Source organism: Rhodotorula paludigena (genome assembly GCF_050403205.1).
Source record: "Rhodotorula paludigena JCM10292 DNA, Rt_paludigena_JCM10292v1_ctg108, whole genome shotgun sequence".
Classification (NCBI taxonomy): Eukaryota; Fungi; Basidiomycota; class Microbotryomycetes; order Sporidiobolales; family Sporidiobolaceae; genus Rhodotorula; species Rhodotorula paludigena.
In genome coordinates this window covers 1-14,649 of record NW_027481350.1, presented here as the reverse complement: position 1 = coordinate 14,649, position 14,649 = coordinate 1, and the positions used below count along the sequence as shown (strand labels likewise).

Here is a 14,649-nt window from a genome sequence, read left to right as displayed (position 1 = left end):
ACAACATCCAGGGCATCACCAAGCCCGCCATCCGCCGTCTCGCTCGCCGTGGCGGTGTCAAGCGTATCTCGGGCCTCATCTACGAGGAGACGCGCGGTGTCCTCAAGATCTTCCTCGAGAACATCATTCGCGACTCGGTCACCTACACCGAGCACGCCAAGCGCAAGACGGTCACCTCGCTCGACGTTGTCTACGGTGCGTCTCTTGTCCTGACCGTGCTCCGGCTCCGGGGGTCCGAGCATCGTGCTGACTTGCGTTTCTCTCTCGTAATGCAGCGCTCAAGCGTGCCGGCAAGACCCTTTACGGATTTGGCATGTGAGCACTACACGTCGTCGCAGTCTGGTTCACATGTGGAGGAGGAGGAGGGAGGAGGTTGCTCCCTGGTCGTCGTTCGTCTTTCCCGCCGCATCTCGCCTCGCCTGTTGTTTTCCTCTACCCCTTTCGCACTCGGTGCCGTGCAATCTACACGCGCGCGCGCGTTACTTGTACCTGAACCTCTCATCCGAGAGGGAGAGTGCTGCCCCGTCTCTGTCTCTGCTCGCGCTCAACTCTCGCTGGTGAGTTGCGTGCCAGATTGACCTTCAACGCTCATTCTTCCGAGTACGACGACTATCTCCCGCGTACAACCGTCACGGTCTCGGCTGACAGCTGATGTTCGCCAACACTCGCTCGCCACGCCCTCAATGCTCAGTGGTGCGCTGCTCCGGATGCAACCTGGTTGCTTGATGCACGCCCCACGATAATCTTGACAACAAGACCGAGACGACAGAGACCAGCACGACCATACAACCGGTCAGGAGGAGTCATCTTCTCACTCGCGTAACCTGCTCGACGACGAATCGCTCGACAAAGACGCCGCTGTTCCGTTTCGACTGTGCCAGGGAATGACGGTCAGACGACAACGAATGGAGTGCACCTGAGAGCATGCGGGACGCACCGACGGCGGACTCCCGACTGGCTCGACCTCGAACATGTCGACAACCTCGAGGGCGAGTCCAACTTGTTCGTCGTCCGCTTCCGAGTCGCTCGCGCTGTAGGTCCCCTCGCCGTCCTGCTTGGTCTGCTCGGATGTTGAGGGCGCCGAAAGGTCGAGCGCGGCGAGCGAAATGACCACGGCGTCCTCAGTCCCTCGCGGCGAATAGCACACTGCGGCGGTTATGGATTTGCTGCGGTGGCTAGATTTCCGGCGAGCCACCGTGAATGCGCTTGGCGGAGAACAGGAACGGCGGCGTTCAAGAAGAGGCCGTCGGATCGCCACTGCGGGAACCGGAGACAGGGCTGCGGTCATGCCCGAATGTCAGCGATGAGTGCGCTCGCAGCCATCGAATGACTGCCGCACAGTAGAAAGCGTCCTGCAGCTTGAAGAGCAGTATGCGCCCCAAGAAGACAATGAAAGCCTGTTGGGCCAGGGGAGGGGTTTCAGCCTTCAAAGCAGGGCAACCGAATCGCAGAGCAAGCGTACGAAGAAGTCTCGCGGTGACACAGGCTGCTTCTTGATGGGTGTTGCGGACATTGCTGCTAGCTCGGGCTCGGAGCAGAGCTGCAGAAGGGTTGGAATCGTCAGCTCGCCCTGCAGAACAGACGGGCAGGACGAAGATCCACATGCCTTGTTGCAGGCAACCCACTGCGTCGAAGGCGCGAGAGTCCCCGACATGATGCAGTGCACAGTAAAGGATGCTGCAGGCCAAAGCAGCTTCGGCAGGTCGAGACAGCGGAAGAAGCGAAGGCAAGAAGAGAGGCCGCAGCCATTCAATGAGGCGGGGTGCGCCAAGCGGTCTAAGAACACGGAGACCGCGAGCAATGTCGGCTGCGCAGTATTTGAATGACCCCGACTGAGCGAGAGAGCTCCTGTCCTGCCCCACCGACCCGAAGGTTGGTCGACCGCCCCAACGCGGCGGGAGGGCTTCTTTGAAGGCGCATCACAGAAGCCGACTGCGCCTGTCGCGGGACCAGGCCGCGAATGCAGGTACAGCCAGCAACGGGAAATTTGGAGCTCTCAGCGAGAGGCGGGATCGACGCGAGTCTCGACCTTCGCAAGTTCCGTACAGCCCTGAAAGAACGGCGAAAGAACATGTCGACGCGGAAGGCAAGGGCAATCGCTTCAGGCACGTGTTCGGCGACGCAGGCACACTTTAGATTCGTCCTGTCGAGCGCCGTACTTGGTACTCACCTTGAGGGACGGGTCGCTCGTTGCTCGCTCGGCACCTCCGCGCATCAGTCGGGACTGCCAGCAAGCGCGCTGACGGTGATTGCTCGATAGGGGAGTCGGAGTGGCAGAGCACGCTCCTAGAAAGCCCGAGGAGAGGGTCTCAGCGAGGAATGGCGATCCCGCGGACCAGGGTCAGAACGGCGCGATGTCATGACAGCTCTACGCCTCCCATGCTCGTCCCCGCCTTCCACTTCTTGTTGACACGATCGGCAGGTCGGTAGGCGAAGGAATCGCCGTAGAGATCGAGGCTCAGGTCTCGTGAACTTGCGGCCGCGGCCGAAAAGAGCGGAAGGATAATGTTGAAGACGGTGCCTTGCTTTGCGACAACTGGAAGCGCCCAAGCCGTCAGAGTGAATTTGACTCGTTGGAGTGCGCGAACGCACCCTTGACCTGCGACTGCGGCGTGACGAGCTTGAAGGTGCCCTGGGTTTCCTGAAGGACTATGCCTTTCAGACCGACGAGCGAGGGGTTCTTTGCCCGTTTGACTGCAAGACGCGAGGGTCAGTAACGAGACAAGGACAGAACTCAGCGTGGCATACCGCTCAGCAGGCAGCCCACAAACTCGGCTTTGACGAGCTTGGTGTGCAGGTTGACCACATTGATTTGACTCTCACGAGGACCCTGAGGTGCATGCTTCGACGGATATGTCGGGAGTGGCGTCGCAAGCAGCTCTGGTCGTGCAGAGAGGCCATCGGGCGGCGCATCCGGAGGAGAGGCTGGTGCAGCTGGTGGGACGGAGAGCGGAACGCCGAGAAGCTCGCTCACATAGCCGAGCCAGAGGTGGTATACCGGCAGTACGGCGTCGAAGCTGTGTTCAATTCAGGTCAGCAGAGCCTCGGAGGACGGGATCGCGCTCAACGCACTGGACAGACCCGACGGCCCTCTTGCCGAGAGATGCGCGTTTCCTCTTGCCGCTGAGGCCGCAGTCCCCCTCCCGCTGACGTTTCACGCGCTTCTTCTCCTTCTCCTGCTCGCGCGTGGCGAGCTCAGCCTTGCGCCAGTCGCTCGTCTTGCCCTCGGGGAGGTCGAGCTGGAGGAGCTTGCCGGCGACGCGCTCCTCGGCGACTTCAGGCGGGATAGCAAGCTCTTTAAGGTAAGGACGAGGTTCTAGAGCGTCCTTGGGATCAACCTGCAAGCGTGTACGGAGAGTGAGCACCCGGTGAATCGCCTCGACGAGCTTCATCTCCTCGACTCCGCCCGCACGCGACGACAAGCTGAGTCGCCAGCTGAGAAGCGCTCAGCCTCTGTTGGCAAGTCTGTGCACACACCCGTCGCTTCGCACTCGGTGGCAGAGGCGCGTACGGGTCCCATGCCGATCGACGCTTTGACGAGGACGAGGTAGGCGCAGCAGACGAGCTCGCGCCGCCGAGTGCAGGAGCTGTAGTGGACATTGCTGCTCTCCTCGGCGTCACCGTGCGGCTCTGTGCGCCTCCAGCTGGCGGCGAGGGAACGGCGGAAGCCGACCGTGTCCGGCAACTTCGTCTAGCCGGAGTCTCTTGCTTCTGCTGCTGCTTTGTACGCTCATCGACCCACTCGTGCGTCTTAGAGAGCTGCGATGGCCGACACGAGACCTCTTGCAGGCGTCCGCGTCCTCGAGGTACGCCCCTTTCCCTCCCCCCTCTTCCCCACTTCGCGCTCACAGTAGATCTGCAGCTCGCCGGCCTAGCGCCAGGCCCATTCACCGGCAGTGAGCGGCCTCACTCCTGACGCGGAAGTGGCTGCTGAGCTCACCCTGAACCCCTTGCAGTGGTGCTCGCCGACTTTGGCGCCGACGTTGTGCGAGTCGACCGGCACGGAGACTCGTTCAATAGCGACACCCTGACGCGGTTCGTCCAACTTCTGCTTCTCACAAGTTTCGCGCTGAGCGTCGGCGCTACCAACAGAGGCAAGCGGTCTATCGCAGTCTCGCTCAAAGCGACAAAGGGCATCTCGCTCATCCGAACGCTGCTCGAGCGCCCCAACGAGCACAATAAGGACAAGTGGCGGGCAGACGTCCTCATAGATCCTTTTCGGCCGGGCGTGCTCGAGCGCCTTGGACTCGACCCGGTCCAGCTGCTTAAAGACAACCCACGCTTGATTATCGCTCGCTTGACCGGCTTCCGGCGTGATGGTGCGTCGACTGTCCGATGCAGTCAAGCCATTGTGCTGACAAGATGATCCGAGTAGGACCGTACGCCAAGATGGCTGGGCACGACATCAACTACTTGGCGCTTACGGGAGTGCTCTCCATGCTCGGACGCAAGGGGGACAAGCCGTACTTCCCGGCAAACCTGCTGAGTATGTTCACGACTCTTTGCTGAGCCCATGTCCTGCGCTCTGACGGCTGTGCATCGCAGCCGACTTTGCTGGTGGGGGACTTATGGCGGTCATCGGCATCCTCGCATCGCTCATTGAGCGGTCGAGGAGCGGGAAGGGCCAGGTCGTCGAAATTGACATGGTGCGTGGGTCTGTACGCGACGACTCGAAGTCCTGGCTGATGTCAAGGTTTCCTCAGGTCACGGGCACCCGCTACGCTTCCATTTTTCCTCTCACTGTCGCTCGCCCAAGCTCCGGTCTGCCCGTGTGGAACGAGCCCCGCGGCGAGAACTTTCTGGACAGTGGAGCACCCTGGTACGAAGTCTACGAGACGAAGGACGGGGAGTACATGAGCATCGGCGCGATCGAGAACCACTTCTACAGCTCGTTCCTGTAAGTCCGGCCACGCTTAGCTTCGCCTTGTCCCGACACTCACGAACGATCCGCTTCCGTCTGCAGCAAGATCTTTCTCTTCTCTTTGCCGGCTACACACATCCCGTCTCCTCCGCCCTCTGCGTCCGATCAGCTCGACCGCTCAACCTGGCCCGCCCTGACCGCCTTCCTCGCCGCCGGCTTCCGCACGAGGACGCGCGACGACTGGACCAGCATCTTCTTGGGCACCGACGCATGCTGCGTGCCCGTGCTGAACCGGCACGAGGTCGACGCGCACGGCCGCGGTCCGGGCGAGCCCGGCAGGACGCTCAGCGACGAGGTTGCGCAGGACGGCGGCGGCGTGCCCGCTCCCGCGCCGAAGCTTGTGCGCACGCCTGCGCAGGGCGAGCATGGCGAGTCGCTGCTCATGGTGCCGGGAAAGGACACGGCGGACGTGCTGCGGGACGCCGGACTGGGAGACGAGGTGCAAGAGCTGGTGCGCGTGGGGGCGGTGAGCCTTGCGGACCCACAGGCAAAGCTGTAGAGCGATGGGTGTTGGTAAAGCTATTCCGTGCGAGCTTGACTCGCTCTGGAGCGGAAGAGGCGAGAAGAAAAGCAGACACGGCTATGGTGAGTTCACGCAGGTCTGAGTGAGCACGACTGGTCCAGGTCGTCACCCACAAGCGGCAACCAGAGCGTTCCTCGCAATGACTGCCGCCGTCGGCATGCGATGTGGTGACAACAGCCAAGGCGCGATCTGTATGCACCGGCGTCTTGGCTGCCTATACTTAGCCCGGTTAGCTCAGTCGGCAGAGCACCAGACTCTTAATCTGGTGGTCGTGGGTTCGAGCCCCACATTGGGCGGAGCTTCTCTCTCTTTTGCCTGGCGGGCCTTCGAGGCCGGCACAGCGCACACATCTCGCGTTCTTTTGCTGTGCTTGGCTCTCTCTCCTGTACACTGGCCGAGTAGGATTGCACGTGCTATTCTGGCGGTGTGGCACTTGCCGCGTGTCGCGCACTGGCCGGGAGACCTGGCTGCGGCCTTCGCGCCTTCCGCACATCCGGAAGTCTACCCGGCCTCAGCGAGGCACTGACCAGCGCAAAACAGACCGCAAGGAGCGCAGTGGGCGGTCGGACTGCTCGGAAGCCAAAAAGAAGACGCGCCCAATGTGGGGCTCGAACCCACGACCACCAGATTAAGAGTCTGGTGCTCTACCGACTGAGCTAACCGGGCGAGTGAGTGCATGCACCCGCCAAGTGCGCTTATAGACGCCAATGGATTTGGTGCGCCAGGGCACGAGATACAGGTCCTGTCGCCAGACCAGTGCACGAAGAGATCCTCGTTCTCTCGACTTTGAAGCACAGACGCTCCACCAAACTGGCGTCGGCCGCGTGGTCGCCCTCATATGATCGAGACTCGCGAGATGAGGAGGCGCAGGTTCTCGCTCGCTATTACAGTCTTGCCCACCTCCGCTGATGCAGACGGCAGCTCGGCCGCCGCCACCGCCACGATCGTACACGGAGACTGTGCAAGCCGACGTTGTTGATGCCACTTCGTCGCTTCTCCATCTCTCGCTCGGCACCGCCTCTCCACCGCGCAACTCGTCCCGGACTCGCCCTCGCAGCGATACAGCGGGAGCGACAGACTCGCGAGGACCGAGGCGGCGCCACAGCGCGCAAGACATGAGGGTCCCTCCTGCGCTGGAAGGGAGAGCGTCGGAGGATGTGGGGAGTGTAGCTGGGCCGACGGGCGGTGCGAGCGAGGGGCGCCGGGGCACTGCGACTGAACAGGCTGGCGCAGAGCACTTGATGGTGCCGGCTGTCTCACCATACCCGCTGCGGCGAGCCAACAGCGCCGATCTGTTGGTCCGGATGGACGGGTCAGGCGACGAGGACGACACTGTGGACGGAGCGGGCTTTAGCAGCGACGTCCGTTGCAGTTCTTCATGACTCGCCGGTGCTTTGCTGAATCACCAGCGCCTGCAGGATGAATCCTTTCGCTTTCGGCCGCCATCTATCGCTTCAACGACGACCTCGCAGCGCTCATCCGTACGCTCGAACCCTCCTCTGCTCATGCGCAAGGCTTGCTGACAACACACACATCAGAGACGAGGCGTGCGGGTGGAAGACTGGACGGAACGGCAGTCGACGGGTTTCGTACGAGATGTGCGTGCTGGTTCTTCCGGTTTGTTGGGATGTCCGGCGCTGATCCGCGCTCTCTCAGGTACGGGTACCGAGCTACCATGCCGTTGGGTCGGAAGGGAGCGGCTTTGTGGTCTTTGACATCCAGCTCGAGACGATCCCGCTGGGCGGGCAGGCTCAGGTGTGTTGCGACCCGTTCCTGTCACTTGCCGCCCACACTGCTTACCGAGCTGTCTCGCAGGGTACGAGCATACGCATCCACAAGAGGTACTCAGCGTTTGTACGATTGCGAGGCGACCTGCTCAAGTCGGATCCTCGTTTCCACCGCCTCGTTCCGCGCTTGCCGCCCAAGTCTTCTTTTGGTGCGGTCCTCTCGGCTCTAGCGCCTCTTGTCGCCTCTGACGCATCCACGCGCAGCCAAATACCGCCCGTCCTTCCTTGACCGGCGACGACAGCATCTCGCCTGGTGGTTGTCGTGCGTCTTGCTGCACCCGGTCGTCGGAGGTTCGCCCATAGTGCGGCAGTGGGTGTTAGAGTAGACCGTGTAGTGTACAGGCTACCCATAGTCGCTGTTGTTGCCACGAGTATCGCGTCTGCGTTCCCCCTCTCGGCGTGGGCGACGAGCGCGTCGCGTCAAGACGCGACTGGTGCTCGCTTCCGCCAATATCGCCCGCGCACGCTGTGGCCGGCAGAGGCGTGCACGAGCTATTCGCAAAGCTAGCACACGCTCGCGACGCGTAGATCGCTGACCGGCAGCGCCTTCCGGACCTCCCCGCCTCTTCTCCGCCAACGACTAGACTTCGCGCCTCTCCCGCCAGCCTCACGATCCGCCCACCATGTCAGCTGCACGCGCAGCGCGCGAGAAGATGGCCGCGCTCAGGGAGGCGCGCGCTTCGGGCAAGCGCAATTATCAGGTCCGTCGCCATCCGCTCCCCTCGACGCGCTCTTCGTCTGACGCTTTGGCACTCTCGCACGAACAGCTCAAGGCGCAGGACGACGTGTACGATGAGGTCGACGAGGACGTCTACCGCTCAGTCGTCCGCGGACGCTTGATGGAGGACGACTTCATCGAGGAGGACAACGGCGTGAGCGGTTACGCCGACAACGGCATGGACGAGTGGGACCGCAGCGCAAGCGAGCACGGCGACGACGACAACGACGACGAGAAGGGTGCGCTGTCCTGCATCTTTCCTGGGCGAGGCGGAGCTGACCCTTTCGTCGAGCAGACCGCAAGAAGGAGGAGCGCAAGGCGGCAAAGGAGAAAAAGGAGAAGCAGCTCAAGGCTGCCGCCAAGAAGCGCGCAAAGGAACGCGTCGAGATCGCCGAAGGCGCAAACCCCTACCTCAATCCGTCGCGGCAGAGCAAGGGTCTTCCGCTGCAGGAGCATGAGGACGACTTCATGGCCAGCCTCCTCGGCGACCTTGAGGGCAAAGCGGAGATCAAGAAGACCGAGTCGCCTCGGCCTGCGCCGGTGCCGACTCGGCGGACCAAGCCGTCTCTCGTCAAGTCCGCCGTGACCGGTTCGAAGCGCTTCGCCGACATCGACGCCAGCTCTTTCCGCTCCAACAACAACTTCGCCTCCTCCTCCGACTTCGCTTCCGACCCACTCTCGTCTGATCCCGGCCTGACGACCACCGCTCCGTCTAGCGACGGCTTCGACGGCATCGCGAAGAAGGCTCGCTTCGACGCCGCCGTCGATGCACTCGACAATGACCTCGGCGGCATGGATCCGCCGATGTTCGACAGTGACTTTGCACCTCACGTGGCCCCGCTCGGCGAGTCGAACAGGACGAACGAGGACGTCAAGATGGAGGATGACGAGGATGACCTGTTCGTCAAGCCGTCTTCCGTGGTCAAGCCGAAGGGCCCGGCGCAGCGGCGACAGCTCGTCAATGCCGGCGCGATCAGGCCGCAGGCGCCCAAGCCGGAACCGAAGGACGAGGTCCTTCCCGCCTTCGAGGACCAGAAGCCGAAGCGCAAGGGTCTCGACTGGCGCACGGCGACGACCGGTCTCCTCAGCGCCAACGCGTCTCTGCTTAACAATACGGACGCCACAGACGACGCGGCCGCCTTCAACGAGGATCACAAGAATGTCATCAGCACCACGTCAATGCGCGCTCCCGCACAGCAGGCCAAGGCGCTCGAGGCCGACGGCTCGCTCCGCTTCTGGTGGTTTGACTACGACGAGCCCTCGCCCGGCGTCGTGCGCCTCGTCGGCAAAGTGCGCGTGCAGGGCGAGACAGTCCGCGTTGCCAGCAGCGTCAACAAGGCTAAGGTCGAGAAGGACGTGCCCAAGTATGTCAGCGCGACGGTGACTGTGAAGAACATCAAGCGCAAGCTCTACGTCCTGCCCAAGTCCAAGACCGAGTGTGCGTCAAAGCTCTTGATTGATGACTTCGACGATCTGACCCGCTCGCGGATGCACAGACTATGGCGGCGATGTCGACGACGAGGACAGCGACGATGAGGGTGACGAGCTGCCGTTCGACGACGTTGAAGGCGACTTTCTCGATGACGCCAAAGGCAAGTGGAATTTGCAGAACGTGTCCTGCACGCCGGGCTACGTCAAGCGACAGTATGCGTTCGGCGTTAAGGGCGTCCCGCGCAAAGAGACGAACTGGCTCGAGGCGACCTGCGACTTTCCTAGTGCGTACTCCGCTAGATTTTACGCTCTTTACGACGCCGTGCTCATTTGTCACTACCGTGCAGTCGGCAAGCGCAATGAGGTCGACATCCCCGTCGACGCTGCCGGCGAGCAGTACTCGCATGTATTCGGCTCGACCGCGACTGCTTTCGAGCGCCTTGTCGTCGATCATAAGATCATGGGCCCGTGCTGGCTCAATCTCAAGTCTCCCAAGATCAACAAGGGCGATGCCGTGCGTCTGGTCTTGCCCTTCATCAGCGCTGGCCAGCTCGTTGACCCTTACCCCTTCCGAAGTACTCGTGGACGAAGCTTGAAGCTGAGATCGATGAGAAGGATGTCTCGCCATTCGCTCCGACCGACGCGAACGCGCCGAAGGATATCCCTCGCCTGACCATCCTCAGCTTGAGCTCGCGGACCGTTGTCCACCTCAAGGACAACAAGCGCGAGATCGTCTGCGCAGCAGCACGGGTCTGGGAGCATGGTCAGTCACCGCGCTCCTGCACTCAGATGCATCGGCTGACTTCCGCCCGCTCGTACAGTCGACATCGACGACCCGACCCCGATCGAGCACCAGGGCTCCTCCGCCAAGGTGTTTGTCCGCAACCTCTTCACTGAATTCCCGGCCGGCTTCGAGCAGATGGCACGGCAGCAGAACTCGGGCGCGACCGTCGGGCTCTTCAAAGCTGAGCGGCCGCTCCTCGTTCAACTTCTCGGTACGTCTGCGTCGTCAGTCTCTCAACGAGGCACGAGTTGACGACGTGCTGTGCGCAGATTACATCACCCGGCATGACCCGGATGTCATCGTTGGCTACGACTTCAGCCAGCTTGACCTCGACGTTCTCCTCAACCGGCTGCGCGATCTCAAGGTCGACAACTGGTCGCGCGTCGGCCGCTTCCGCGTCAAGGGCGACAAGTGGCCCATGCTGCGTTCGGGCCGCAATACTGGCCTCCTCGCGGGCCGTCTTCTCGTCGACCTCACGAGCGACGGTTCCAAGGTGCGCTTCGGAGCCCTCGATCTGATGGCGCGTCGCCAGCTCGCTGACGCATTATGTCCAGTCTCTCATCGACTCGACAACGTGGTCGCTGACCGAGATGAGCGAGACGCACCTCGACATCGCGCGCGAAGACATCGACCCCGAGGACACGCCGAAATACTTCGACAACGTCCACTCGTCAAGCAAGCACTTGATGCACTTTGTCATGCTCTGTCTCGCCGACTGCTTCCTCCAGATGGCGCTCACGGCCAAGGTTCAGGCGCTTCCGCTCACCCGGCAGCTCACCAACCTCGCCGGCAACTGCTGGTGCGTCGTCCTTCTCCGACAGCAGACGAAGGGCGCTCGAGCTTACTTTCGGACATGTCTCGCAGGAACCGTACTCTCGCCGGCAACCGTGCCGAGCGCAACGAGTACATTCTGCTGCACCGCTTCCACGAGATGGGCTACATCGTGCCGGACAAGATCTCGTCGTGGGAGAAGAAGGCGCAGATCGTCAAGGCCGACAAGTCGAAGAAGAAGAAGGCGCGCGCCGACCAGAATGAGGACGAGCCCAAGGTCGAGGTCAAGCGCGAGAAGTTCAAGGGTGGTCTCGTCTTCGAGCCCGAGAAGGGCCTGTGGGACCGCTACATCCTCGTCATGGACTACAATTCGCTGTACCCGAGTATCATCCAGGAATTCGACATCGACTTCTCGACGATCGACTGGACTGCCGACGACGTGCGTCTTTCCCTCAGCCCCGTTTGAAACATGCTCACGATCCTTCGTCTGACAGGCCGAGGATCTTGACAAGATGCCAGACCGTGCACCGTGCGAGGGCGAACCGCAGGGCATTCTCCCACAGCTTATTGCCTCGCTTGTCGCACGTCGCCGAATCGTCAAGGGCCTCATGAAGGACAAGACGGCTTCCATTGCCAAGCTCAAGCAGGTGCGTATTCCGGGCGGCATGTCTTCTCGAACATTTTATTGACCTTCTCCCGCGTTCTGCAGTACGACATCACCCAAATGGCGCTCAAGCTCACGGCCAACTCGATGTATGGCTGCCTGGGTTACGAAGGTTCCCGCTTTTATGCCCGCCCGCTCGCCGCCCTCACCACGTTCAAAGGTCGCGAGATCCTGACGCGCACCAAGGCGGACGCTGAGGCCATGTCGCTCAATGTGTGTCACTTCTGCTTCATGTCGTGACGCTGGAAGCTGAACTCCATTTCCCGCAGGTCATCTATGGTGACACCGACTCCGTCATGATTAACACGAACCAGACGGACTACGCTGCCGCACTCCGGATCGGCGAGGAGTTCAAGAAGGTCATCAACGAGAAGTACAAGAAGCTTGAGATCGACCGCGACGCCGTCTTCGAGCGCATGCTCCTCCTCAACAAGAAGAAGTACGCTGCGCGTAAGGTCGAGGATGACGGCTCAGGCCGGCCCGGCGACATCACGACCGAGATCAAGGGTCTCGACATGAAGCGTCGCGAGTTCTCCAAGCTGTCGAAGGATGCGTCCAAGTGCGCCCTCCCGCTCGTGCTCCTGCTGCGCCTTGATTGACCTGCTTACCTCCCATAGGGACGTGCTCGACATGATTCTCTCGGCCAAGGCGACGGAGACGGTCGTTGAAGAGATTCACGAGTATCTCTTCGACCTCGGAGAGAAGATTCGCGGTGGTCACAAGCACCTCGACGACTACATCATCCACAAGGTGCGTCTCGATTCCTCATCTCGTGACGAGTCGTTGTGCCTGTGCTGACCCGTGCATGCGCTGCAGCGTCTTGGCAAGAACCCGGAGGACTATCCCGACGCCAAGTCGCTCCCGCACGTCCAAGTCGCGCTCAAGATGAAGGCGAAGGGCTTGTCTGCCAAGTCGGGCGACGTCATTCCCTATATCTTCTGCGTGCCGCCCAACGGCGAGACGACCAAGACGGCACAGGCGGCGAACGCTCATCACCCAGACGACGTGCGAAGGCAGGGCTCGACGCTCAAGATCGGTGCGTCAGATGCGCTCTTTGATCCAGACTGTGGCTCATTGGTGTCTGTTCTCGTAGACTTTGAGGTCTACCTCTCGACGCAGGTTCTCCCGCCTATCGAGCGTCTCTGCGAGCACATCGAGGGAACGGAGAAGGCCCGTCTCGCCGAGTGCCTTGGTGCGTCTTTACGACACACCCCGTCGACCAGTGAAGGTGCTCATCGTCTTGCATTCGCGCAGGTCTTGATGCCCTGCGCTTTAAGTCGAGTTCGCTGGACGTGCCGGAACGCGAGTTCAAGACACTTCAGTCACAGATCTCAGACGCGCAGCGCTTCGCAGACGCCGAGTCATTCCGCATTAGGTGCCGTGCCTGTGGCGCAGAAGCGGCTTTCGACGGTGGGATCGGCGAGAACAAGGTGAGCTGCGCTGTCCGCGTCTTTGTCGCGAACGCAGCTAAAATAGCGCCACTCTCGCATTGCAGGCCGGCCTCCTGACCGAGCACGGGTTCTTCTGCTCAAACATTGAGTGCCAAGCCCCGCTGTCGACCGCTTCCCTCGCGACCCAGCTCGACATTCAGTTGCGTGCGTTCGTCACCAAGTTCTACCAAGCCTGGATGGTTTGCGACGAGACGACTTGCGGCAATCGGACGCGCATGATGTCTGTCTACGGCAAACGGTGTCTCGTGGCCGGCTGCCGCGGCGCCATGCACTTCGAGGTGAGGAGACTTTTTTTTTCGCTGCACCGAATCCCCGTTGACCGTTCATGCATCCTGCCGCAGTACTCGGACGCCAAGCTGTACGACCAGCTCCTCTACTTTGACTCGCTCTTCGATGCAGAGAAGGCGCTGGCCAAGGTTGCTGGTACCGGCCAGCACGGTGCGTCGCGCAAGCCTTCTTTTGCGCCTTCCTCGCTCACTAGTTACTTCTGCAGAGGTGGTTCGTAACCGCGTTGAGGCGAATAAGCCGGTGCTCGATCAGCTCCGCAAGGTCATCACGAAGCATCTCGAGAAGAACGGTCGTCGCTGGGTCTCGATGGAGTCGCTCTTCTCGTTCATGCAGGTCCGCGCATGACGACTCGCTTCATACTCTCTCCCTCGTCTTTGTGCCTAGGCTTCGTCGTCTTCGTGTGTGGATTGCCTCGTCCCTCCATCGTTGTTTCTGTAGACCGCTGCAACTTTATTCCCTTACTCTCATCAGCCTCGCCTGGCCCTCGCGCAATGCTTCTCGCGTCCCAAACGATAGTTGGCGCGACGAGCCCGCTTGCATTGAGTCCCTGAAGGCTCGCTGGAGCTGCACATAAGGACGAGGAGAGAGCGGCGTTGCCTCGACGATGCGTTGAAGCAAGCGCTTCTTCGTACGCCCACTGAGCATTAACGGCGTGGCGAGCGAGCTTTGCGCCAATGAGTTGACAGCCAAGACCGCGACGGTTGTACGCGGGAGATGGTCGTCGTGTGCGGGAGAGTGAGCGTTGAAGGTCAATCTGGGGCACGAGCTTGTAGCGCAAGCAGAGACGGAGACGGGGCAGCACTCTCACTCTCGAGAGGACAGGTCCAGGTACGAGTAACGCGCGCGCGTGTGAATTGCACGGCACCGAGTGCGAAAGGGGTAGAGGAAAACAACAGGCGAGGCGAGATGCGGCGGGAAAGACGAACGACGACCAGGGAGCAACCTCCTCCCTCCTCCTCCACGGTAAACAGACTGCTTCGACATGTAGTGCTCACATGCCAAATCCGTAGAGGGTCTTGCCGGCGCGCTTGAGCGCTGCATCACGGAGGAACGAACGCAAGTCAGCACGATGCTCGAATTCTCGGAGCCGGAGCAAGGTCAGGACAAGAGACGCACCGTAGACAACGTCGAGCGAGGTGACCGTCTTGCGCTTGGCGTGCTCGGTGTAGGTGACCGAGTCGCGGATGATGTTCTCGAGGAAGATCTTGAGGACACCGCGCGTCTCCTCGTAGATGAGGCCCGAGATACGCTTGACACCGCCACGGCGAGCGAGACGGCGGATGGCGGGCTTGGTGATGCCCTGGATGTTGT

The 14,649-nt window shown here is 61.3% G+C and overlaps 6 protein-coding genes across 6 annotated transcripts; 4 read left to right on the top strand and 2 right to left on the bottom strand.

Annotated features, from left to right (window-relative positions):
- JCM10292_004279 (histone H4) lies at positions 1-319 on the top strand (the record flags this gene model as incomplete). Its single annotated transcript, XM_076652974.1, has 2 exons — positions 1-195; positions 276-319. Coding segments are annotated over 2 exons (239 nt in total), but the record flags the coding sequence as incomplete, so codon positions are not given.
- A 2,038-nt stretch (positions 320-2,357) lies between these two features.
- POP4 (RNase P/RNase MRP complex subunit) lies at positions 2,358-3,600 on the bottom strand (the record flags this gene model as incomplete). The annotated part of the gene is made up of 5 exons (XM_076652973.1): positions 2,358-2,536; positions 2,593-2,694; positions 2,749-3,017; positions 3,073-3,338; positions 3,478-3,600. 5 exons carry the CDS (start codon positions 3,598-3,600, stop codon positions 2,358-2,360), a joined length of 939 nt encoding a protein of 312 aa, XP_076501478.1.
- Positions 3,601-3,764: 164 nt separating this feature from the next.
- Positions 3,765-5,420, top strand: JCM10292_004277 (CaiB/BaiF CoA transferase family protein; the record flags this gene model as incomplete). Its single annotated transcript, XM_076652972.1, has 8 exons — positions 3,765-3,806; positions 3,863-3,896; positions 3,957-4,035; positions 4,093-4,319; positions 4,376-4,486; positions 4,546-4,646; positions 4,704-4,897; positions 4,964-5,420. 8 exons carry the CDS (start codon positions 3,765-3,767, stop codon positions 5,418-5,420), a joined length of 1,245 nt encoding a protein of 414 aa, XP_076501477.1.
- Positions 5,421-6,559: 1,139 nt separating this feature from the next.
- On the top strand, positions 6,560-7,460 carry JCM10292_004276 (uncharacterized protein; the record flags this gene model as incomplete). Its single annotated transcript, XM_076652971.1, has 5 exons — positions 6,560-6,805; positions 6,863-6,925; positions 6,983-7,042; positions 7,101-7,199; positions 7,260-7,460. The coding sequence occupies 5 exons, from the start codon at positions 6,560-6,562 to the stop codon at positions 7,458-7,460; spliced, it is 669 nt and encodes a 222-aa protein (XP_076501476.1).
- Positions 7,461-7,884: 424 nt separating this feature from the next.
- On the top strand, positions 7,885-13,683 carry POL1 (DNA-directed DNA polymerase alpha catalytic subunit POL1; the record flags this gene model as incomplete). Its single annotated transcript, XM_076652970.1, has 20 exons — positions 7,885-7,932; positions 7,999-8,188; positions 8,245-9,387; positions 9,446-9,664; positions 9,728-9,894; positions 9,957-10,143; positions 10,202-10,375; positions 10,434-10,657; positions 10,719-10,963; positions 11,029-11,374; positions 11,430-11,582; positions 11,645-11,812; positions 11,869-12,158; positions 12,217-12,349; positions 12,416-12,635; positions 12,693-12,791; positions 12,854-13,029; positions 13,095-13,328; positions 13,392-13,488; positions 13,544-13,683. 20 exons carry the CDS (start codon positions 7,885-7,887, stop codon positions 13,681-13,683), a joined length of 4,653 nt encoding a protein of 1,550 aa, XP_076501475.1.
- A 646-nt stretch (positions 13,684-14,329) lies between these two features.
- JCM10292_004274 (histone H4) lies at positions 14,330-14,649 on the bottom strand (the record flags this gene model as incomplete). Its single annotated transcript, XM_076652969.1, has 2 exons — positions 14,330-14,373; positions 14,455-14,649. Coding segments are annotated over 2 exons (239 nt in total), but the record flags the coding sequence as incomplete, so codon positions are not given.